Source organism: Sceloporus occidentalis, unplaced genomic scaffold (assembly GCF_023333645.1).
Source record: "Sceloporus occidentalis isolate IW3139 unplaced genomic scaffold, rSceOcc1.0.p SCAF_43, whole genome shotgun sequence".
Classification (NCBI taxonomy): domain Eukaryota; kingdom Metazoa; phylum Chordata; class Lepidosauria; order Squamata; family Phrynosomatidae; genus Sceloporus; species Sceloporus occidentalis.
Window position 1 is genome coordinate 4604720 of NW_028317023.1, and position 26680 is coordinate 4631399.

Below are 26680 nucleotides of genomic sequence, written 5' to 3' on the forward strand. Positions count from 1 at the left end.
CTGTTGTTACCTCTTCCCACTCCTGTATTCAGGATTTCACCCGCGTCGCACCCCTGCTGTGGAATTCCCTTCCCCATTCCCCCAGACTTTCTGCCTCATACGCAACTTTCAAAACCTCTCTGAAAACCCACCTGTTCAGGGAAGCGTACAACATTCCTTCCCAGTACTCCCAACTATCGTCATAATCAAGACATCAACAGTTTCAACACATTATTGGAACCAGATCAACTCATCCCCATCCAAGCATTCCTCTCCTACTGTTTCACTTCCCCCTCAACCATCGACTAGATTGTAACCTCATAAGAGCAGGGCCCTCTTCTCCTTTGCACCAGTTTGTTATTGTATGTGTCATTGTACGTGTTTCTAAATTGTTCTTTATAAATAAATGTAATGTAATCTGCTAATGTACAATAAAAGGCAGTTATTTGATTTTTTGGTTTAGGATATTGCACAAGTCTAGTGTGGCCAAGTTCTATGATGTAACCTCGTTTTAAGGGCTATGTCTGCCTAAATAAAATGAATAAAGACACAAACAACTAAATGGGTTGAAAAGGCCACAGCCGATTTATTCTCCAAAAGTCATTGTCACGCAAAACATGTAAATTGTAAACGTAGGTGCATTAACATTGATAATGACAACCAAAAACCTAAACATATGTCCCCAAAACCCCCCAAGCTAGGCGAGGTATAAATGTATCAACTCGGGCGAAGTCCCCCAAGCACAACATGCCTGACCACCAACCCATGCTGTTTCGGTATAAAACTTGGTATAAATTCCCTGGCTGCCCTCCGTGGTGCCAGTTGAGCCTTGGAATTATTTTGGACCAAATTAATTTCACCCTGGGGGCCAACTCAAATAAACAATTCACATCTTGCCTCATCCTCCAGACTAGCTCACACTGATGTTCAGCCCCCATGCTGTTGCCCACAGTATAAATAACCAAAATGAAGATACTTAGTAACTGTAAACACCCTCACCCACATCATGCCTCGTACCCCAAACCATTTTAAGTGAATTGCGGCCCTCCATTGGGCTCAGTTTTCATGAAATTGGACAATAATCTAAGCAACAAAGGGAGGCCCTGAAACAGATTAAAGAAAAAAAGAGGGAGAAAAGTAACACCAGAAATTACCTATGACCAGAACTAAACCTCCAACTTGGTGCAACAATGCAACCACCTATGGGGCCTAACATACCTCAAAAAAGCAAGCCGATTCCCAACGATAATCTACCGGACATTGTCACCCAAGCCCAGCCTTCCTGCCTCTGTGGCGGCCCCAAACCTCAGATGCCCACAATGCATCACACACAACAATCGAAAGCAAGATATCGGCGACAAATCCCTGTGAACTAAGAAGGACAGACTACCCGCAGGTCTAACATCCGAAGAATTCTTAAATCATCCACTGGGCAGATGAAGTCATCCAGAAGAGCGTAAAGCAGCAGACTCAAGATATCTGTTTTTTGATGACCTTAACCACACTGCTACAAGGTACTGTCACACTCCACATCCTGCACTGCTAAACCCCTTGTACCGACTGACCAGCTCAGACACCCAATAAGGCCAACACAAAAGTCACTCGAAACAGCAACATATCCACTTCCAAAATGCTCAATCTCTGAAGGAGCCCTGGGGTCCAAAGGCGCCTGGAATCAGGGAAATGGCAACCCTTCTTGATATCACGCAGTGCTTGACAAATCAAAAAGTGCTTAGTCAGATCCCTCCAACCCTCCAACTTAAAAAGGAAAGCTAGTGTATACAAATACTTGTCCACCCAAGAGGGGGACATACCACTCAAGGTCAAATTCATCAGGAACCACAATAGAACATTGAACCGATCACTGTCTCCTCCACGGTCCCAGCAGAGTCAACTAGAGGATCCCACTCCAGCCACACGTTGCCATAATTGCCATACACAGCCCATGTTGCTGGACCAAGATCTCACCCATAATACAAGCATGATGTCCTGAAACTCCATATCACCTCTGGACAAAGCAAGCCCCCAACGCCGCCACTGGCGCTGACTGACGAAATCGCTCCCGCTGAAAATCAACAATCGCATTTAAATAACCAGAGACATGCTTAGCTTTGAAAGACAGATTCAACTCCGTGCACAAGAGGATAAACAACTGGAGCAAGCGCACTACAGGAGCAGAGGATCAGACAATAGGTCTACATAATGCACAATGGCCAAGTTACCCGTAAAGAAAACGACCACGCCATTGCTCAAGGAATGCTAATTTCATGAGGAGGGAAGTAGAGTGCACCACTGGCTGAAATAACCCATGAAACAGATGCTACTGAAGACATCCGTGTACAATGAAAATTTCGCAGATTGAAAAAAACACCTTCCCATTAATACTGGAAGACAGCCCAGACAACATGGTCCGTCCGCATTTAATACAGTGATGAGCCTCTTGAACCCCTGCCATGGCCTGAGATAGAGAGCAAGCAAAACCGACTTACCCGATATGCGGGAAGGCAGCAAACTCCTCGAACAGAATTAATTTCCAAGCCCAAGAAACTAAAGCAGGCAGTGGGGACCTGAATTTTCTCAGGGGTTAAAGGAACTCCAAAAAGGCTACGCCACCATCTGCAAGGTATGGGTATATCGTGTATATCGGATGCAAGTAGAAAGCAAATTCAATATCTGCCTTGGCCATGAATGCCCCAGGACCTGGGTTCCAGACAAAATCAGCCACCCTAGAAAGAGGTATAAGAAGCTGAGCAGAGATACTTGTCAATGTCATCACTGACTGACCTCCCTTTTGAATAGAACAATTGGTGGATGAGCTGAAACTTGCCCACATAACGCTTGGGGACCACCAAGAGAGGGCAAACTTGGAAGCCTTCAAGTGGAACGTCAGTGAACCAAACAGCCAGCTAAATCTCTTCAGCCAATTTCTCACCAAGTACTTTAGGGAAAGCTGCCACTGACTTCAAGTTACCCCGAATCACCTGGGGAAGAAAAGGTATTGGAAACCCGTGCATGAACCCGGCATCCAGAAAAGCGGTGTCTGAATGCTTACTATAGTGGTTTAGCCATGGCTGCATCACGTTGTGCCTCACTTGGGTTATCCACTTTAGACACAGATTCTCCAGGAGCAATGCCTGCCTTTGCATGCTTGAAGCATCTGGACAGCACATGAGGCCTGCCACAACCAGAACACTCGTGCTTGATCTTGTATAAGTTGGGAAACTTGCACTGGCTATAATTGAACAGCCAGCAGGAGTTGCTTTTTTACCAGAGGCCGACAACATTTCTTGGAACCCTCCCCTGTCCCATCGCACAAGAAAGGGAGATTCTTTCTGGGCCATCATCAACTTCAACCAAAGCAGAAGGTCCATCAACAAATTCCCCTTTCCAGATTTTTTCCTTCAATTTCGATGTTAACTGAATCCCTAATGGTCCTCCAAAGGAAACATTCATTTGCCACACTGCGTTCTGGAACCCTACCTAATAATGTCTCTCTATCACCATCCCCTTCCAATTCACTCCCTATCGGATGAACACAGAATCTTAATCTTAATAAGAAGAGAATGTGTACCATTCCACTCACTGGTGCTCCAAAAACTCCCAGAAGCACATGAGCCACACTCCCCCATGGGAGAAAACACTCAATCTTCCGCTCGTCCACGAATGCGTGCAACCCCTCTAAAAACCCCTGACATTGAGCCCCCCAAGTGTCAGAAATAGTGTGAGTAGTTTGCAAAGTGCACTCACCAATAGGACTCCCGGCTGTGCCAGACAGGTGTGCCGTGTGATACTGTTCCACTGCCTAGGAAACCCCACTGGTTGCCACATTATGTCCTGAAACCATCTTCCTGGGCTGCTCAGATGATGCTGTATGACTCTAGCTTCTGGATAAAATCTGGGGCAGAGAGACACCTAGAAAGTGCCACGAGGGATTGAGAATAAACCCTTCCTGACTGGGTCTATTCCTGGGTTCTTTGGCAGGCACTATGCTTACCCCTCTGGCATCTGTACCCATCTCCGTGCCCACCACCTGACATACTACGCTGATGGCTGTTGGAACTAGGGGTCCTGGAACGTGACCTAAAGGACTGGAAAGAAACTGAAGAGCTATCCTCGTTTCTGAAATGTCTGGGTGGCTAGCATAGGAACCGTAACACCAGAGAAAAGGAAAGGCGCAACTAAGATGTGAACGTCCCAGGAAATACCTTGCGTCGGAGCCCTGCCCCTGTGAGGAGAATGTGCAAGAAAAACAGATAGGTTCAGGGTCCCTGTGGATCTAGATGAAGTGCAACCCTGTGAGGCCCCCCTGTACTGCTGTATTCTCCTGAGATCCTGGTGACCTGTTGGGGATGTATGAAAAAGGTGCCCTGACTAACCTCTCCTATCTGCAATCCAGAAAGGGTGCAGTAAAATCCCTGGTGGCCCTGCTAGAAGCCACACGGAACCTAGGTGGTAACCTAGATGGTTGTGGAGAATCCCTGCTGCTTTTCCTGGTAGCCCCTCTAACCCATTTTAGGGAATAGGGATGGCCTCTGAGAACCCAAGTCCTGGCATGCAGTTGATGTGAGGATGAAAAAGGGGCCCTAATCGAGCCCTCACTGCCCTCCTTCCCCTCAGACCATAACAGCAGCATGCTGGTGGGAACTACCTGCTGCCCCAGTGACTTGCCTGGACCTCTAACGAACTGATCTCTTCCTCGTGCAGAGTGGGCCGACCAGTACTGTGATACAATGGAGATATTATTCTGTTTGAAACCTAACATCAAGCTTTCATTGTAAAAGAAATAAGGATTAAATGACTCTTGGTCCACGTTTTTTCAGGCTTGCATACTAAGACCCTCATTTAATATGGTGAGAAATGGGGGGAATGGCCATTAAAGAACCCATAATTGAGAAAGGAAACCACAGCATTGCTTAATTGTGCGTTACCCTATACTATTTAACACTTAGATGCAAAGAGAATGACAAAGTGTATGGATAGGAAATCAGCATTCAGGTTTATAGCATACAAAATGTGTGTAATTAAATGCACATCTACAAATGGAATACAAAGCAGGATAAAAGAACACTGTAACTCCTTTACTCCCAGAGGTGCCTGGAAAGTTCTAACTGATCATTTGGTGGTAAATTGTTTAAAAAAACACTGGATGCAGAACTATTACTATTGGAACATAAACCATGCAGCTTTAAATAAGCAAGAATAATTTTTTTTGTAAATTGCAAAAGGCGATGTAAGGTTTTAAGCACAAGCAAGAAAAACACATACAATCAAGGCAAAACTGAGCCAGCCATTAGATAGATAAAGCTAAGGTTTAGTCCTCAATAAAGATGGAGAAATGTAATTAAAGGTGATACTTTTATTGGGCCAACATAGAAAAGAAAATTAGATTAATTTCAAGATTTCAGGGTCACCTCTGATGTTTGGAAACCCTATGTAACTTTAAATATTTTGCTATGTTGTTCCAATAAAACACCTTCGACTCCACCTTCTATTGGACAATTAGGCAACGTCTGTTTTGCTTATTCAGATTAATAAAGTAATAAATGTGTATATACTCTTGGTATTTGCACAATTACTCTCCATTTGTTAAGTTATTCCTCCATTTTATCCTTTGTTTGCTCTTATATAAGTTACATTGCCTTGTAAATTCATTATATGGATTTCTCTAGAGTTGAAACAGACATTGAAAGAAAAAAAGGGAATTGGGTTATAAAAGAATAAAACTGGACAATAACCGAAGCACTTTAGCTAGATCTAAGAATACAGTGAAATTTAAAAAATAGCTATGGAAGGGGAAAGAAGACAGCTGGAAAAATAGATGGGAGGGTTAAAAAAGGCTAGAGAAGGACCAAGAAAGATCATAAAGCTGGTAATATTTAAATAAGCAACACTTAATGAGGCAAAAAACAAAAGAGAACAGCAATATGAATAGAGAAATAAGCTAACGTGATAAAGAATTCATGGGAGGGACCAAGTTAAAAAGTCCTCAAACGTGGACATATAAATTTAGCGCGCTCGCATGTCCGATGAAGAAAAGTAGTCACAGAAGGGCGTTATAAAATTCAAGCTTTATTGAATCTCCGTAAAAATTCATGAAGTATATCATAAGAACAAACGGAAGGTAATCATCTTACGCGTTTCGCCGGAAAAGGCTTACTTATAGATGCTTTTTTTGGCGAAACGAGTAAGAGTATTACTTTCTGTTTGGTCTAATGATAAACTTCATGAATGCTTACGGAAATTGAATACAGCTTGAATTTTATTACCTTACTTCTGTGACTACTTTTCTTTATCGGGCGATTGAGTGTGCTAAATTTATCTGCTCCTGATTGAGGTCTTCTTAAATTTGGATGGAATAGGGATAGGTAACTACAACACTTGACCTTCCGCTCAATGTATATTTATGAAGCTAAAGTTATGGTGATGACCGAGGACCTGACAAGTTAGCCAGCATGAAGGAGGCAGCAAGAGGGAGCTGTTTAAGCTTAAAGAACAGAACACGAAAGAGAAATAGAATTGGGGCCTGTACAGAACACGTGCTATGATAGAGGAGAAAGGGAAAGTTAGGAACAAAAATTTTAGTCTTGCGCCATCAACAAATACACGTGGTAGAAACTTGCCTTGATCAATGCATTTTTTATTTTTATGACTCGAGAACATGGGTATTAAGTAAATTAATTTATATATGTAAAAATTGAAATTGTTTGGTTGGTATGATTAATTATAACTGATTATTTTTTTGCCGGCTGATCTTCTAATGTTTACACTTGCCAAGAATAACATTGTTATTATAAGATTCACTTAATGATTGTAAAATAATTCGCAATACATTGGGACCTGATGAGTTCCTGTTCTAATAATGCAAGTAAATTTGTGAATTCGTTTTTTAGTATATTTCCACTTATAAAGATTGATTCTGTTAACTAACTTCATACTACCACTCAATTTTAACTCAATGTAAAAACACTTTTATTTCTCTGTTGAGGCTAATTGTACATTTTTGGAACATCCATCTAATGGGCTGTATTGGATATTTTTTTATATTTCTTACCCACACAGATCAGAAGTTCCATCAAAACATTTTCTTAGTAAGACCTAAGGTGAAACATAACATAGCAAATGCAAAGAAAAAAAATATCATACAGTTGTAATTTGGTCAACTACCCTGGTGCTGTCTAAGTCCACCATTTCAACACACTCTATTTCTTCACAGTTCTCTGGGACTTTTTTCTCTTTCCTCTTTTTCTTTGATGGTGGAACAAATGTCAGTAACACTGGCAGAATGGCAAAGCAGTGAAAGAATGTCACAAATGCTATTAGAAATAAGCACCTGAACAGTGTACGGGTCAAATTTGAAGGCACAGCTGCAAGGGGGATCAGACCAACAGTGTAACAGAGGTAGCTCTGAAGGATAGCCACCCCGTGCACTTCCAGTGAATTTTTCACCCACTTGGTCCTTGTAAATTCTTTTCCAAGGATAAAAGTTGATATCAGAGGCGCACAGTTGTCTATAGTGTAATTAATCCCGTAGATTAGGCAAAGTACAGAAATACAGTCCAACTCAACTTTCCATAATGTCATAAACCCGATTACTCCAAATTCTACTGAGGCAACGGTTAGAGTTATCCAGATATTAATGATTGAACTTGCAACAAGAAATGAAGAGAAAAACAAGAGAAACAAAGCACTTATGCAGGAGTTCTGCAATGGGGCACCCACTGAAGAAGCATATCTATCCATGTAAACAAAAGATGGGTTAAAGACAATGAATTTTACTTTGGATGTCAGAGAAAGCTTCCTTAAAGTCTCTAGGAGATCATAAAGTTCTTCCCGATTCGTTTCCATGGTCTTTGCCACCAGGAACATTCGTGAGGCCACCACGTCTACTTCATTGTTGTACTTTTTGGGTATAATGATGTCCTCGGAAAAATGTGCATATTGTGGGTTTTTCAGAAAAGAGTGTCTAAGTATGTCTGTAAAGTTCTTTTTGGGTAATCCAGTCGACATGTTAAGTTTCCTTAGATAGTTTAAGTAACTCTCAAACCACGATATTCTCACAAATCCTTTAGTATACTCTAGGACATCCTCCTGGACGCTTGTATTCCAGTATTCTATAGATTCATAGATGTAAAAGCCAATGACAGGGCTGTAGTTACTGAAATACTTCTGCTGGACAGTGGTATATGTAATGGTTCGTGTCTCAGTTGCTACAATGTTACTTAGGTCAGACCCTTCATTCACCTGCAGGTAGCCCATTAAAGCAAAAGATATATAAACAAGGTAAAAGAGAACTACAAAAGGCTTAACATATGTGTTTGTTATCCAGTCACAGTAATAACGCTTGAGAAAGCAAACTAATAAATGACTTTCGTAAGAATTTGTTTCCTCAGAGTCTGTGTCTTCACTAAACTTTGCCGTCATAAGAAATCTATACCACAATGACTTGACCTGTAACACTTCAGGCTTTGGCACCTTTCTGCAAAATATACTATGCTGGTAATTGTTTTCAATGTACCCAGTAAACACAAGGCTTGAGCCATAGAATGATAGTACATAGAGGTAGTTGAAAAAGATTGCAATACATGAGTTACGGCAAAATATTCTTGCTGCTTCAATGTTTGTGAAGGGACTGGCGCCAATACCAAATGTGACTAAATACATAGCAGTGGTAAGGGAAAAGGAAATCATGGTATCTGCATATACAACAGCTGTCCTCTCTTTCACATGTTGATCCTCTCTGGTTTTCCTCCAAGATGACAGCATTTCAAATGTCCCATATAAGCCATGGCCTTCAAAAAAGAAGAAAACAATTATCTAGTTACAACACATCCTTTGAAAATGTGATTATTTAGAGTATGTAAACTTTTATGATTAGTTGTTACCTAATTTTCTCTACACAACAGTCAATAGTTGTCTTAAGTGTGTTCTTCCCCATAGACAAAATATGAATGTTGAAGAAATAATCTTTAGCAGGTCTGCCATTTATTCTTCTTTAAATGGTTTCATCAATAAAAAACACAGACTGTTAAGATATGTTTTTATTTCCTGTGGTAACAACCTATCAACATGTGCTCCCTTCCGATGCTGACAGCAACCGTGGTAGGATATGACTATATCTGGCGCTCAGCATCAATTGCCGGAGTGCTGGATATGAAATCACATTATTTGTGTTTATCCTCAGTTCCTAGCATCATCAGAAGGAACAATGCACCCACCAAAATGAATTGGAACTAAATGCAGACTAAATGTAAGTTCAAATGACCCAACATCAAATTAAATTAAAATCATAACAATAATAGGGATTCATATTAAAAGTTACGTTCTAATTTCATTTGCTGTTGGGTCATTTAAAGCATTAGGAGGGGGGCAGTGAAATGCAAGGTTTGTATGAAGCGGGCAAGAGGAGAACAGACATAAGGCTCCCATTACATGACCAAAGTTAGAGATTGTGAGCAGTAGATAGAATAGATAAGAAAGAAAATTAAGCTATAAAGAGAAAGATATAGCGCAGAGATTATGAGGAGGAGAAAGAAATGAGAGCAATAGAAAGGAGGGGAGATAATGAAGAAAAAAAGAGATGAGGAAAAGGGGAGAGATTATGAGAAAGCGGAGAGAATAAATCATATGAACGTGGAGAGATACAAAGTGGAGAGATAATGAGAAAAGTGAGTGGTAGGGAGAGAAGGAGAGATAAAAAAGAGGAGATATAAAGAGATCGGGGATAAAGAGAAATAGGGAGAAAGAGGAGAAATAAAGAGAAAGCAAGAACGTATGACAGAAAGAAATGGGAGATTATGAGAAAGGGTAAGTATAGGGAAAAAAGGGTGAGGTAAAGAGAATGAGGATGAGAGTAAGAAAGGGTGGGGAGATAAAGAGAACAAAAAGTGATACAAAGAAAGAGAAGCAATAAAGAGAAAGAAAGATAGAGAGGAAGAGCTATAATAAGAAGGGGGATCAAAGAAAAGAGCTAAAAGGGAGTGATAAAAAGAAGAAGAAGAGATAAAGAGAAAATGGTGAGATAAAAAGGGGCAATTTATGAGAGGTGAAATGAGAAAGGGGAACAATAGCGTGTACTTGTATGTATGTATGTATGTGTGTTTATGGGTAGGTATTTGTAAGGGGAGGATATATGTGTGTATTCTGAGGGTCAATCCATTACTGTTTTGGACCGAAAGGGTATAGAACGAATAAAGGAAAAGCCTGAGAAGACCTGAGACTCTGAGAGGAGGCCACTGTGGGTGCAATCTGGGTGCAATCTGGGTGCTTGGTAAAATCTGTGAATGCAATCTGGGCAAATTCTGTGTCTGTGGATAATCTGGGTGCTGAGGCAAATCCTGTGGATGCAATCTGGGTGCTGGGGCAAGTCCTATGGGTGCAATCTAGGTGCTGGGCAAATCCTGTGGATGCAATCCGGGTTCTGGGGCAAGTCCTATGGGGTGCAATCTGGGTGCTGGGGCAAGTCCTGTTGATGCAATCTGGGTGCCAGGGCAAGTCCAGTAGGTACAAACTGGGTTCTGGGGGAAGTCCTTTGGGTGCAGTCTAGGTGATGAGGCAAGTCATGTGGGTGCAATCTGGGTGCTGGGTTCCATGCATTATTTATACCTTCAATGCTGAGTTTGCATGTGATTTAGTTGATCTATACCTGCAAGGCTGGGGTTATGTGTTGTTTAGTTGCTCTATACTCTATGCAATGCTATCTTTATTGAATTATTTCTTTAATCTATGCCTGTGAATTCAGTTCACTTTGTAAAGCATATGTTTTCTGTGCACACCAACTCCTAACAATTAGAGGAAAGATTGCATATGTCCTTACCAAGAATGTCCCGAGGGTAGGATTCCCTATTCTGAGGAGCATGTGGGGGAATCGGGGTGCTAGCCAAGGTTAGGACGGTGCTATCCGCAGATAAAGGTAAAGATAAAGGTAGAAGGCTATACACCATTCCCCTTCCTAGTGTAAGAGGAAAGTGAACTACAGACACAGGGAAGCAGGGTTTCACCTGGAGACTTTGGGTTATTTATGCACACAACAGCAAACATTTATGAACAAGACAGAATTTCACATGATTGGGCAACAAGCCCTTCCTTAATGTGTTCAACAGTACTTAATGTGATCAACGGTACTTGAAATAATGCTAGTACTGATGTATTTCGTTACTAAAGTGTTAGATTCAGTAGGTGTAACAGCACCTTTATGATGTTGTTGTCAATAAACAAGATTTCCATTCTATGTAAGACAATTCCATGTATTCTACATAATGTAATATTACAATTATATCTCTAGTTAAATCTTCCTACATACCCGGAAACTTCCGCCAAAATGGCGGCACTGGGGTCAAGTCCTCCCCGATCCTCCAATTATTGACAGAACAATCTTACAATCAATAAGTTGTTTATTTTTTTTCACAAATATATACATTATTATATAAAGAAGTGATTAATAATGAGCCTGTGTTGAAAAAAAACTACATTAAAAATGAACTGCAATGATCTGCTGTACATAGCTCAATCATCTGACCTTGTAGAAAGAAGACATATTTAGTATTCAGTCCCTTTATTGTTCTGTACAGACATTTGTGAATTGTCAGCAGTTATGAAATATGGCCAATTACGTAGAATACCTTGTTCAAGGGTAAATGGTGTAATGGACAGTGGCTCTCCAAAACAGTTTGGGGCAGTATAAGTTACTTATCCTTGACCTAACCGCCATTGTGTAATTCTGGCAAAATATTAAGAATTAGCACTAGACAAGATTTATCTTTGCCCATTCATCACAACATGCCAGAATAAAAATATTAAAGATACAAATGCTACAATTAAGAAAACAGAGTTTTGGAAAACAAATGTTACCTTCCTGTTAGAAAGTGTCACAATAAATAAACAAAAGTATATATTTCCTTAATGCGCACATGTATTTCTCAAATGTTACCTTAATGAAATCCATATGAATCTCCAAAGTCTCTTGAATTACACAATACCCCATATGTGTTATATGACATAATCACATGGTCACAATGTGCCCCCAAATCATCGGTGCGCAAAGCAGTTTCAAGCAATTTTCATAGTTGAACCAAAAACTCCCTCCTTGTGATTTGGAGTGAATAACTATCCCTAAGTATCACAATAACCCCCACAAACTGTATATTGCTTGAAACTACTGCGCTTTCAAAGACATCCCTCTTACCTTTCTAGGTCACCCACTCAGTGGCGTCTCCAGGTTTCATATTTAGGGGGGGCACATGGGGGGCCAGGGACCAAAGTAGGGGGGCCAATTATAAAACGGTACATATACACTATATATATATATATATATATATATATATATATATATATACACACACACACACACACGTTAGACGTGCATTTTTAACTACATAATATGCACTTATCTCTTTGAAGTAAAGACTGTGATTAAAATATGATTTCAAAATAACAGCTAAAGTGACAGTTATTTTTCATTATTTAATATTAGCCCCTGCTGACAATATATATAAATATTAGACCCTGCTGCAGATATATAGAAATATTAGACCCTGCTGCAGATATATATTAATATTAACCCCTGCTGCGGATATATATTAATATTAGCCCCTGCTGTGGATACATACTTATATTATACCCTGCTGCCGATATACATAGAAATTATACCCTGCTGCCAACATATATTAATATTAGCCCCTACTGCCGATATATATTATTAGTCCCTGCAGCCAATATATATAAATATTAGCCCCTGCAGCCAATATTTATTGATAATAGGCCCTGCAGCCGATATATATAAACATTAGTCCCAGCTTCTGATATATATTAATATTAGCCCCTGCAGCCAATATATATTAATATTAGACCCTGCTGCCAATATATTTGCCACACTGACTGCAGATCAGGGGAAGACAGTGAGAGTCAGTGCAGTGTTCCCTCCTTCTGACTGCACCGTGACATTGAGAGGTCCTCTCCCCTGTAATCATCCCCAGAGTCCCTTTGTCCCCTCATTCACTAAACCATAGCGCTCTTTTACTTACACCCTGTAGTTCAGGTATAGATCAAATAAACAACACATGGAAACAGCACATGCAACTGAATGAGATTAAAAAAAACCTTGTATTTGCAGGTATACATAAATAATGTATGGAAACATAGCATTGCAGGTATAAACCAACAGAACACACAAACCCAGCATTGCAGGTATATATCAACTGGAAATCACATGTACACTCAGCACTGAAGGTTTAGATCAAATAATCAACACATGGAAACAGCACTCCAGGTATTGATCAACTGAATAAGACATGCAAATCCTATATTTGCAGGTAAACATTAATAATGTATGGAAATATAGCCGATACAGATGAACAGAATGACACAAAACCCAGCTTTGCAGATATAAATCAATTGGAAATTACATATAAACTCTGCATTAAAGGTATAGATAAACCCCCCTAAATTACAGGCATAGATCACTGGTCACACACCCCAAAGCCAGCCCTGGTGTCCACACTGCCCATATAGAACCTGACCAGCACCTAAATTACACATTATGTCAACTTTGTCCCCAAACAGCTGAACGTACGCCGTTTTTGTCCCATAAAGACCTCTCCCTCCCAATCTATCCTATCTACCCCCTCTCCCTCCCAATCTATCCTATCTACCCCCTCTCCCTCCCAATCTATCCTATCTACCACATCCCCCTCCCTATCTACCACATCTGCCTCTCTATCTACCACATCTGCCTCCCAATCTATCCTATATACCCCCCTCTCCCTCCCAATCTATCCTATGTACCCCCCTCTCCCTCCCAATCTATCCTATCTACCCCCTCTCCCTCCCAATCAATCCTATCTACCCCCTCTCCCTCCCAATCAATCCTAACTATCCCCTCTCCCTCCCAATGTATCCCATCCACCCCCATCTCCCTCCCAATCTACCCCCTCTCCCTCCCAATCTATCCTTATCTACCCCTTCTCACTTCCTATCTACCTCTTCTCTCTAACCCCCTCCTAACTTTCTAACCCCCCCTTTGAAGTTCACTTACCTTGGGCTTGTCCAGCGGTGAGATCGCGAGGTCTCTGTATCCCTGGTTCTGCCGGCTTCACTGCTGGGCGCCGGATATGACGACATATACCGGCGCTCGGCTTGAAATGCCGGCACTGCGAACCAGGAAGAGGCCTCGCGGTCGCGGAGAAGAGTGAGAGGCGCCGAACGGTTGCTCAGAACTTATTCCTCAGCAACCGCTCGGCGCCTCTCACTCTCTCCTCCGGGTCTATTAAAAAAAAAAAAAAAGCCGGCGTTTCAATTGGGGGGGCACACCGGGGGGCACAGCATGATGTAGGGGGGGCCATGGCCCCCTCTGGCCCCCCCCTGCCGACGCCACTGCACCCACTGCAACAGAGGATGTTTCATGCATATTTGAATATGGATGCTGTACCTTGGCTTACCTGGAATAAGAAAGAAAGCACAAAAAAATAATCTCCCATGTCTCCCGAACACATAGATACCACATATGTGTGGTAAATTAGTATTACATCTTCATAAGAGACCCCCAAACCATGAGTGCATTTAGTGGCTTCAAGCTATGAAATTTGCAGAAGTGAACCAAACATGTGCACCTTCTGATTTTGGGGGGATAACTACCTCTAAACACCAAACATTTGGATTCAAATCTCTGAAAAAACGAAGCAAAACGCTCAGAATTTTTGTTTACATTTCGTGGGCTCATTCACTCCCATTTTCTGACACTCTCATTCATGTTCTCTCACACTAATTCACGCTCTCTGAATGTCTACCTACCTTCCCAGATCACTGCTTCTGTGTCTCACAGCTCCGCTTCTTCTCTAGCACTTCTTTGTCTTCTTGTTCTTCTCTCTTGTGTCTTCTGTCTTTGTTGTTCGCATCTCTGTGGACATGACCTCCCGGTGAACTTCCACAAAAGTGGCAGAGCTTCCAGTGACATGCTTTCCCCATTTCCCCATATTGGCTTTTAATTAAAAAAATCACTTGATTTCTGTCTGAAACCAATGCGCTGAAAGCTGAATTCGTTATCCGAAAACAAACAGGCCAAAAACAAACCGAAAAATGTGTTCAAAATTTTTTTGGCCCACTTGCACATGTCTACTAAGCCCCAAATAAGCCCCATAAACTATATATTTCCAAAAAGCACATCCCTTGAAGATTTCAAAGACACCCCACTTACCTTTTTAAGTGGCCAACATCAACCACAAATCTAACAAGAAGACATCATTTTTAGTTTTTCTCTCTATCTTTTCACATCAGGCATTTGGGATGGATGCTGAATGTTGCAATACCTGAAACAAAAAAGAAAACACACACAAAAAAATCTTCCAATAGTCCTGACCACATAGATACCACATGCACGTGGTATATCAGAGCTACACAGCCACAAGAGACTCTGAAATCATGAAAGTGCAAAGTGGTTTTAACTTTTTTACTGATGAACCATTAAGGTACACCTCATCAAAATAACCTCCAATAACTATAAATTTCCTAAAAACACATCACCTGGGGATTTCAGACACCCTACTTACCTTTCTATGTGGTCCACCACAAACACAAGTCTAACAGGACCAGAATTTTAGTTTTTTTTTCTCTACTGTTTCACGTCAGTTGCATGCTGGACTAGATGGAATAAGAAAGAAAACTCAAACATGAGAGCATACTGTACATTCGATATACGTGTATTATGTCACATGAGACCCCTACATTGTGAGAGTGTAAAGCGATTTCACTTTTTTTAACCAAGAAAATGCATTTAATGATTTTGGAGGTGAAACTACCTATAAACATTGAAATAACCCTCATAAACTATATATTCTCTAAAAGCACATGGCTCAAAGTCCTAAAATATACCATCGCTTACCTTTCTAAATGGAGTGCCACAACCATTTAGGAACAAAGGATATTGTTTTTTTTCTTCTACCTTTTCATATGTTTTGCACTTATCAGGATTGCCGCAGTTCCTTCCCTTGGTTTTGAGCAATTTTTTTATTTAGTTTTTTTTAGGTTTTTTTTGTGTCTCTATTTCTCTGGGTTTGAGGACAGTTTTTAAAATATTTATGGTGTCTCAAAACCAACTAGAATGGCAAATAATTAACAAAACATGTTAGTTATTATATCTAGCAGTTCGGGGTAGGGGATAGTATAAGGAGTAGTGTTGGGGTACTGTTAGTGGATAGTGAAAGTGTTATTGATTTGTATTATGATCAGATAAGGTCACTTACTCGGCATACCTGGGAACTTCTCGGCTCCGGCTACCCAGAGCCTTCCCTTGCAGGACGCGGCCAGGACTGCACAGGGTCCCACTGACATTGGCAGTGGGAAACACCCCTATTTAAAGGAAAAATGGGCGGGGAGCGGGGTGTGTCCGGTATGCTGATCGGGGAGACTGATCAAGGTCTCCAATCAGTGATCCGATAGCAACTAATAATGTTTAAAAATGGGAAAACTAAAATGAATGTTGTGAACGAAAATGTAATCAATATCAGGTGACTTGACTTGACAAGTTTAGGTCAGTGACATTGATTAGTCACATGTTATTTAGTAGACATGTGCAATCATTGGAAAACAAATGGGCCAAAAACGAACCAAAAAATTTGTCCGAATCGCTTTTGGCCCATTCGTTTCCGGGGAACGATTTTGATTCCCTGCCCATTCTGTTCCGCCGAAAATTCGGGGGCATTTTCAATTTGGTGTCCACATTCATTCTTATTCACTCTCACTCATTCTCTCACTCTATCTTTAATGCTCTTCTATCTTCAATTGCCAATCCTTAAAATTCTTTCTTCACATATCCACGGACATAGCCCGGCAACTTCCGCCAAAATGGCAGTCCTGCGGTGCCGTCCTCCCAGATCCTCCAATTGGGAGAGAGAACGTCACTGCAAGCGCCGCTATTCTGCCCTCAGGTGAATGAGAGCTAACTAGAATGAGAGTATGAGAGTTTGAGAGAATGTGGACCCATGTGGAAAATTCTGAGCTCTTTGCTTCGTTTTCTTCCGATTCTTGGGAAGTCTGCCCTCATTCTCAGGGCTTTGTATGAATCGCCGAATTTACCAAAATTCAGTTCCTTATTTAGTAATGTTATAAAATATAAAAAATAAAAGTTTTATTTATTTGAGTGGTGGAAGGGTTAGATGATGAGGGGTAGAGAGAGGGTAAGGGAGTGAATGAGGGAGGGAGAGAGACAATGGGAGAGTTGATAGAAGTTAGTGAATGTGCATGTATTAGCGTGACTGCGTATGTGTGTGAAGAAGAAGTGTGATACATGACTGTATGTGTACTGTGTGTCATTATGAGTGTCTGTGTGTGTTAGCATAAGTCTGTATAAGTCTGTATGTGTACATTTCAGTGTATTAGCATGAGTATGTATGCGTAAGTCTGTGTGTGATAGCATGAGTATGTGTGTATAAATATTTGTGTTAGCATGAGTGTGTATGTGTAAGTGTGTATATTATCATGATTGTGTATATGTTAGCATGAGTGTATATGTGTAAGTATGTTTAAGCATAAATTTGTAAGGGCATGAGGGTTTTGTGTAAGTGTGCATGATAGCATGTGTGTATGTATTAGCATGTGCCTAGATGCGTAAATCTGTATGTTAACATGAGTGTGTAAATGTGTTTTTGAGTTTGTGTTAGTTAACCTATGTTTGTAGAATGAATGTGTATTTATGTGTGAGTGTGTGCCAGTGTGTATGTTAGCGAGGGGGCACAGATGATGCAGCATCACCTAGTGTATATCATATGCTATAAATGAAGACAGTTATATCAAAAAATTTGTATGTTTACAGTTTTTTATGTTTTGATAACATTGATTACATACGATACATTACATTACATTCCTATAAACATTATATAATAAAATAATGGGACCTAATGACTGACAACTCATTTATTACACTTTAAATGCTTATGTTCAAATCTCAGCAGGAGCAACTATTAAATTTTGCTCCCTTAATAAAATCAAATTGATCTTTTTTGTGAGAAGTCCATCACCTGCCAAGTTCAGGAAAAGAAGTTTAATCCCGTAAATTTTTTTTAGTTAGGTACATAATGTGGAAGCCAGAAATTTCTCTGTGGGAAAGAAATTAATATGTTGCTTAGAATCTTGATGTGTAAAAGGTATTATCTGCGTTAATAGAATAGGTATAAATCCTACACAATTTCCCTTCTGTGGTGGATAAGTAAACCATTGCTTCCTCATCCTTAATAGTGTGTCCAATCAAAGTGTTGCTTCCATGCTAAATGTGCCTCATAGTTTGCCACATCCAATCACACCTACTGTAGCAATTATTTTTTTTATGTATATACCGTATTTGCTCGATTATAAGACGACCCCCCAAATATGAATATTAATTTAGGAAAAAAAAGAAAAAGCCTGAATATAAGACGACCCTATAGGAAAAAAGTTTTACCAGTAAATGTTAATTCATGTAAACTATTTTTTTTAAATAAAAGCTGATTGAGAAAAATATTTTGGTTTTATTTCCTTCTATTTTCCAACCTGCCCCCCAGTTATGCACATCTGCCCCAGAAATGCCTTATACCCCTATATGCCACTGTGCCCCATGATATGCCTTTTAACCCTCTAAATGCCACTGTGCCCCATGATATGCCTTTTAACCCTATATGCCACTGTGCCCCATGATATGCCTTTTGACCCCCTATGTGCCATTCTGCCTCCAGAAATGCCTTAAACCCCTATATGCCACTCTGGCATTTAGAGGGTTAAAAGGCATATTATGGGGAAGAGTGGCATATAGGGAGGTTTAAGGCATTCAGGAGGCAGAGTGGCGTATAGAGGGTTAAAAAGGCATTTCTGGAGGCAGAGTGGCATTAAGGGGGTTAAAAGGCATTTCACAGAGCACTCTGCCTCCAGAAATGCCTTATGCCCCCCATTTAACACTCCCTCGGCACCGGTGCGGGGAACTCTGATCTCTGACAGCCAGGGAAGGTCTGCACGATGGACGCAAACAACCCCCGCTGCTAGCCACACCTCCTTCCTGCTGCAGCGGAAGTTGTCTACGCGAATCGCGTAGACATCTACACGCTGCCCCAGCTACACACCGGGGACTCAGAAGCACCGGTAAGTGGGGCGGGGGGACAGGAGGATCCAGGTCCCCTGCAGCTGCGGGGGATCTGGATCTTAGTCGTCTCATAGTCAGACCTATTTGAGGTCTGATTATAAGACGACCCCGATTATAAGACGAGGGGTATTTTTCAGAGCATTTGCTCTGAAAAAAACCTCGTCTTATAATCGCGGAAATATATATATATATATGGAACTGTTGCCATCACATGTTTTATCATTGCTTAAGAAATTTAATGAAACAACCAATAGCTTGTACTATTTGTTTGTCAATTAATGTAAAGTTCCCCTCACGGAAGCTGAAAGCTGTGTCTTAGTCCAACATGCCACACAGCATGTAATAAATTTACCGTTGTGATGCTCTGTTCCTTCTCATCACCCACAGTTTCAAAAGTATGCCTCAACCAATCAACAACAATCAGCAACTGAACAATAGGGCATTAATGTAAAGGTAAAATTATACAATTAATTATTGAGAAAATAAATGAAAATATATAAATGATTTAATACTGTGATTTTTATTGTTATGCTATATACCGTATATATAGGTGGGTTTTTACTTTCCAATATTATAAGTGACCAAAGATGGACACTTTTCTCAGAGTGTCTAGATATGGCCAAGTTACATGGTTTTAGAGACTTATGTTACTTTGTAACCTGATGATAGCTATTAACCTGATATGCGTGCAACAAAAGCCTTTACAAAGCATGGAGGACGTGTACAACGAATCTATGCCTTCACTGGCATTTTAAATCTATAACAAAAAGACATGCTATGCATGAGTGTGTCACGAGAAATTGGGTTCTTGCCTATGGTGCCATTTCTTTGTGGATCTGCTTAAGTAAAAATAACAGTGGCATTTGGTTGCAAGACTAGGGGGTTTGGCACACGAGTTATTTGTGACATGAAGTACAATAGTTTGCTCTAGTTAACTCACAGCTGAAACCTCAATGTATGAAACTTTGATTTATATTATTATTAGATTTCATTCCCCTGAGTCTCATTTTATGGCTCTGTTTGTTATGTTAATACGATAAGTTACATTCATAGTGGTTTACAATGTTATATTATTTTTTTTTTCACTCTATAGGTAAATACTTCATTTTTTAGTTGGAAACATTGTATTTCCCTAGTGTGAGAGCTCTGAATTTTACGCATATTATTGGAAGGGACTGTCTTTCTAGCTTCTGTTTTGTTTCTCTGACGTATTTGGGACAAATTTCTTTTTAAATATATTTTTAAAATAATGCCAAGTCATTTACTTTTGCAAATATTATGTATGTGTATATATATATATATATATATATATATAAGTCCAAAGTGCACAATTGCACACCAACCTTAATTACTCTGCCAGGAGTGGCGGTAACTATTTTTGGAATCTATATGCATTACTGCTTCAGTTACCAGGCACCGGGCAGAGTAATTAAGGTTGGTGTGCAATTGTGCACTTTGGACTTTGTATTGATTTAGAGTAGCAGCTCCTTATACAATTAGCACCCCCGTATTGATATATTAATTCAAATTCAGGACTGAACTGCACACATATTGTATATTTGCATTGAGAAATATCTACTTTGAAACTATTTGCTGCATGAACATTCCTGTGGACTCTGTGTAACTAATTGAGACAGATGGAAGACTTTATGCAGCGGGCTGGTGCGCTTGCCACACAAGCTGATACACTGTATTTCACAGAAGATGAAGCACAAGAAATATTATGGGATACTACGAGTTTGGAACTACCGATTGACACCAGTAGTAAAGATGTGGGAACACGATTATTATGGCTAAAGAACAAAGAAATAGACTTGGACAAGCCCAAGTATGTAAAGATTGGACTGCAGTACTTAACAAATGTTCCCTGGAAACATCCGTTGTCTTCTCTTCGCTTCATAGTGATTGACCATGTCCCCGAGTCCCAAACAGGGGGTGACAGAGGTATAACCTTATTACAGCGAGAGACATTTTGGATTGTACAATCGAAAACTATGGCCCCAGCAGGGCTGAATGACAAATTGACATTTTCCTCATTTATTTGATATGTGATTTTTAAATACATGTAAAGTGAAACTACGGTTCAGTCAAGTGTGTGAAGTGAATAACTACCCGAATACTTTGGGAAGTGGCATTCGAGATATGCTAAGATATCAGATTGGCTTAAGGCTATGGTAAATATGAGGGTCCCAGATAAGACTACTGCCCCTTTAAAGGGGTTAGTGATTTACTGTTTATATCCCTTTTTGATCCACAAAGAGCATATGCTTGGTGGATATAATCACTCCAACTATACACTATGCCAGTGAGTGCATAATTTTAATTGGGGATGGTTATTGGGTATATTATAATTAAAACGTGAATGTCTATAGACATAAGCTAGTAGACTTTATCAGGTATAAATTTATGTTTGCACATTTTTTTCACAGTATTATAAATTATAGACTTACAATTCATAGAGCCACAATTTATGTTATTATTATTTGTTCTTACACTATCTATACCTACCTGTTACTACCATGATTGGATATTATACAGGGTATATCTACACCTATGAGAAGTAGCTACGTATTTTTTTATATTCAATATTGTCAATTAATTTTATGTTTTGTCCCGAGGTTAAAACTTCACAGTACCTAATATATATATGAGCCTAGTTTTTTAATAAGGCATCATATCACTAGACACTAATAATACACGGGCATCTCACTTAGATCTCCTTATCGGCACAGATTTATATTAGACTAATTATTTAGTTAATCCTAGTAAACGTTGCCATGACGTCACGCGCATGTGCACATTGTTGAGATACACGCCGAGCTTGGTGATTGTGAACACTTCAGGTGCAGTAAGTTCTGTTCCTAATGATAGTAATTACACATAGTATAAATGTTAGACAGGCTATGTCTCTGTTATGTCCTGATGAAAGTCTGAAAATAAAAGACTGAAACCAAGTCCCAGGAGTGCCGGTAACTATTTTTGGAATATATATATATATATATATATATATATATATATATATATATATATATATATATATATATATAAGCAGGCAATGTAATTACATAATTGATAGAATGCAAAAAATAACTGAGAATGGTGTCAAAAATAGCAAGATGCTTCTGAATTTGCGATAATACTTTGGCTACTTCTGTCCTTAATGTCTGAATGATAGATGAGCATATTTTAAATAGAATAACATCTTGTCTGCTTGTGATCAGTAAATAAAGAAGCATTTTTTGGAATGGCTGGTATATATCGCGAGAAATAAACCAAATGTCTCTCTTGTAACATCATAATTTCAACAGAAATAATAAGCAAATGCTAAACTCAAGTCACAATTGTGCAGTATCAGTCCAAAAGTTTGCTCTCTTATTCTAGAGTCACGTTAGCTTAAGATTTGATAATAAAAAAGGATAAATCACCACTAAGAATTTTGTCTTTTGCATGGACCAACTTGTTTGCTCACCTTGGGATGACATTTTACCCCGAGTTCCTATGAGTTATAGAAAATAAACCTCAGAATCACATTACATGTTACATGTTACATAACATGTTACATGGTTCTTAGCATAAAACAGCAACTATGACTTACCAATATTAAGATTTATTAGTATTTCAGTGATTTGTTTCAACTGAGTTCATTCTACTTTTGAAAAGACATTAGCGCATGTTATGATATGATTCAGGAATTCAGATTAGACTCATTAGCTAAAAATATTATATTTTTTATGGATTGTTCACAGAAAGCTACTTTCTTTCTCTGAGTACTGCCTATTCCAGAGTTTCTCAATATCTGTCCCTAAGTGCATATTTTCAGGGTCCATTTGGATGAGTACAGGCAGATCAATCAGCATCTGTTTTCCAGGTCTAGGCTAATTAAACAGCTACTTGTGCTGAGAAAAAAACACAAAGCAAAAACCTGCTCCTTTGGAGCTACTTAAGGACTCATGCGGAGAATCTCTGATCTATTTTTCCAAATATGGAGTACAAACATTTCCCTTGGAAGGTCAGAACCTGCACACATATATATTATTCCTCTCTTCCTCTGATCCCTTTCTGTTTCTCTCTCGTTTGTATTTCCTATGAGAAACTTCTACCAGCCTGTATAGAAGCAATACATATAAAACCAACTTTCGTCTATGGCGAATCTTCATTAAGAATAAGGCAATTATTTACACACAATTACCCCAATTGTGTAGGAAGAATATAACACTTGTAGTCACCCAACCAACAACTTTAACATCTAGTGGGGTAGGAGATTAAAATGGGATAATGTCCTATCATGTCTATGACAATGCAGTGACCATTAGCAAGAGCAATGTGCAAAAGAATATGTTCTTCTGGGTTGCTTTGGAAACAAGATGCCTAATGTAACCCTGCAAATTCAATTTTCAAGTAGATGGTCTAACTGTTTCATTGCTGTGTTGCACACACTACAGAGAACAAAGACAGCCTATCTTCACTGGTTAAACATTTCATTCCTTGAAGGATGTTTCTAGAGGGTATTTCCCTATTTTAATGGGTCTAGCCAAACACAAGCATATTTCATTAATCAGATTTTTGTTTGCAATATCATATCATAGGTTTTCACAAATGCACATTCAGTATTCTTAAATGATTATTATCCAGGTCTTTTCCATTGGGACCTGCTTGTTCTATTCTCATAGTTCATGTTTTGTTTTGTTTTCTTTCAAAGTCAACCTTATTTTCTAGACTCTTCTATACTCTACTCGTTATGAAATATTGATAGAATTATTTCCAGGATTCTGCTCTAGCAATGCTGGTTCAAGGTAGGTTTGTCCTGCCATGGACATCTGCAGAATTGCTAATGCTCCTGGATGAGGGGCCAACCTAATTTAAGTTCTCCTACAAAGGCTGAGGTTGCCTGCGTATTGCATGGTTCTCAAGATTTTTTAAATATCTGCAAGCAAATAGTTGCTTCAAGCACAGAAAACTGGAGTGAAACACAGACAATGGAGGGGACATTTTAACAAAATATTTTTTCTTCTTTTAGATGTAAGAATGGATATTAAGGTGAGTAGCTGTATCAAGAAAAGAAGAAACAAAGATAGTGGAGAGAGAAGAAGAATGCAAAATAATGCATATCAAGGTACCTACAAGGTAATTTAGTATACATTAATTGCTGGTGGGGTACTAAATTGTTCCTTTAAGAAGCAATGTCATATGGCATTAACTTTTAAAAATGCACCAGAATTATATACAGTAGTTTAAAACAACATGGATTATTTTTACCTAACCAGAGAACTTAAAACTGAGATATTTATCTATCACTTTCCTTAACTCAACATTTTACAGCCTCATAAACTTAATAATTTAATGATGTTTAGCAAAAAATAAATATGTTATGCATTCAAAACTCCACCTTATGTGTATAACACGGGTGCAACCATCTTACATTTTTGTTCTCATAATTTTCATTATAATTGTAAAAAATGGTATAAATTTGTAAATATTAAAAGAACACATTCTAAAATATGAAAAGATAGATCGATAGATAAATAAATACAAACTCCCTTCTCATTTGTTTTGCCCAAGAATATAGCCAAGGAGCTTAATTAGACTACTGATCATTCCACCGCTCGCTAAATAATCCATTTAACCTGTCTCTAGGTGTTAATTCCTTTTTAGAAGCCAATTTGTTAACAATATATTAATAGTTGGTTTATTAGTTTAATGCACAGTAAATTGATAATGAGGGACAAATGATCCAGATCATCTTTGATATATAAATATCTGTAAACCCCTAAACATGCACATATGCTCAAAAAAAATACAGACCTTTGGACCAGACTTGGCAAGATGTTTCAAAAGGGATTCTAATTGTCACATATTTTTGTGACCATTGTTCTTGCCACACTATAATACTTTTAATACTTTCTTATTTTGACTTGTATTTTTTTCCCCAACACCTGCTTGTCATTAAGTATTTTGTGACAAATCTACTTTGTTGCTGCTGTAATAGGGAGGTTGCTTGTTTTTTGTATAAATTTATATGGTGGAGCTATCAACTGCATTCCATTTGTCATATGCTTTAATTGATTTTATGCCATTGATATAAAACTGTTGTCTTGGATTGATTGGAAAAGGCCAACAAGGTGGAGACTTATAAGTGAAAACTGCTGAGCAGAAAATTCCATGTAGACCGAGTACTCATTTAAACAGCTTTATGTAAAACGTGTTTGATAGCAATGAAGATGTTTTGTTTTACTGTAATCATATTTTATCTCTTTGTGTTACTTACACCAAGCTCTCTCTGACATTGAATGTTTTAAGAGAATTCTGGTTGGTAATCGGTCACTGTAAGCTTCTAAGTGATCATACCACTTTTGATACTTTGCAACTGGGCCACTTTTTGGGTAAATAAAATGTTATTGCTTTTCAAAGTAATAAGGACAAAAGAGGAAAAAAGGGAAAAAGACAATCAAGTAGGATCAAAATTTCATTACAAATAGTGATATTGAGATGCATGGCAATAAAATACAGAACCACTAAGTGGAGACAAAGTGAGAAAATACAGTGCCATGGAGCAATATGAACCAGACTTAGGTAGAGAAAGCTGACCGCGTACTCCATCACCACCACACGAGAGGGTAAGAAAAGGGGAGAGGGGGGAACTGAGGGAGCTAAGGGAGAAGAGTAATGGGAAAGAAGCAGAAGGTTTTAGGTAGAGTTGGAAAGAGATCAAGTGCACACAGAGGCGTATCTAGGGTACGGCACCTATGGCTCGTGCCATAGGCGCCGTTTGAAGGGGGCGCCAGTGAGCGGCTTTCAAACGCCGTCTTTTTTTTTTGATGCGGAGGAGAGAGAGGGGCGCCTAGCAACCGCTCGGCGCCCCTCATTCTCCTCCACGAGGCCTCTACCTCCGTCCCAGTCCCAGCATTTCATGCTGAGCGCTGTAATATGACATCATATTTCGGCGCACAGCAGTGAAGCAGGGGGCACCAGCGAGCGGCTTTTAAACGCTGTCTTTTTTTTTTGATGCGGAGGATAAAAAAAGAAAACAGCGTTTAAAAGCCGCTCGCTGGTGCCCGCTGCTTCACTGCTGGGCGCTGAAATATGACGTCATATTACGGCGCTCAGCAGTGAAGCAGCGGGCACCAGCGAGCGGTGCAGGATGACAGCAGCATCGTGCTCCCATCGCTGGACTTCAAGGTGAGAGAACTACGGGGGGGAAGGGGGTATATAGTGGCTAGGGGGGGGAGAGCGTATATAGTGGCTAGGGGTGGAGAGGGTATATAGTGGGTGTGGGAGGGTATATAGTGGGTGGGGGGAGGGTATATAGTGGGTAGGGGAGGGAGGGGGTGTGGATAATGTGTGGATTAGTTGTCTGAATGAGGGAGAGCATGAGTTAATGTGTGGATGAGTTGTCTGAATTAAAGTGTGAATTAGTGAGTGACTGTAAAAGTGTTTGTGTATCATAGATGTATAATTGTGGAAGGGCAAAGATGGCACTAGCAGGAGGTTTGAGCCTTGGGGACCAAGATGGCACAGGCAGGGTGTATATGGGACAAAGATGGCACAGGCCGGACTGTTTGGGGACAAAGTTGACTTGTGCTGGGCTATTTGGGGACAAAGATTGCA

General features: G+C 39.7%; 1 protein-coding gene across 1 annotated transcript in view; it reads right to left on the reverse strand.

Annotated features, from left to right (window-relative positions):
* Nucleotides 1–7116: 7116 nt before the first annotated feature.
* Nucleotides 7117–26680, reverse strand: part of LOC149289746 (patched domain-containing protein 1-like) — a 75666-nt gene continuing 56102 nt past the window's right edge. Inside the window, exon 3 of the mRNA XM_089490316.1 lies at nt 7117–8768. Coding sequence (XP_089346442.1) covers nt 7117–8768 — 1652 coding nt within the window. The remainder of the gene's footprint in view (nt 8769–26680) is intronic.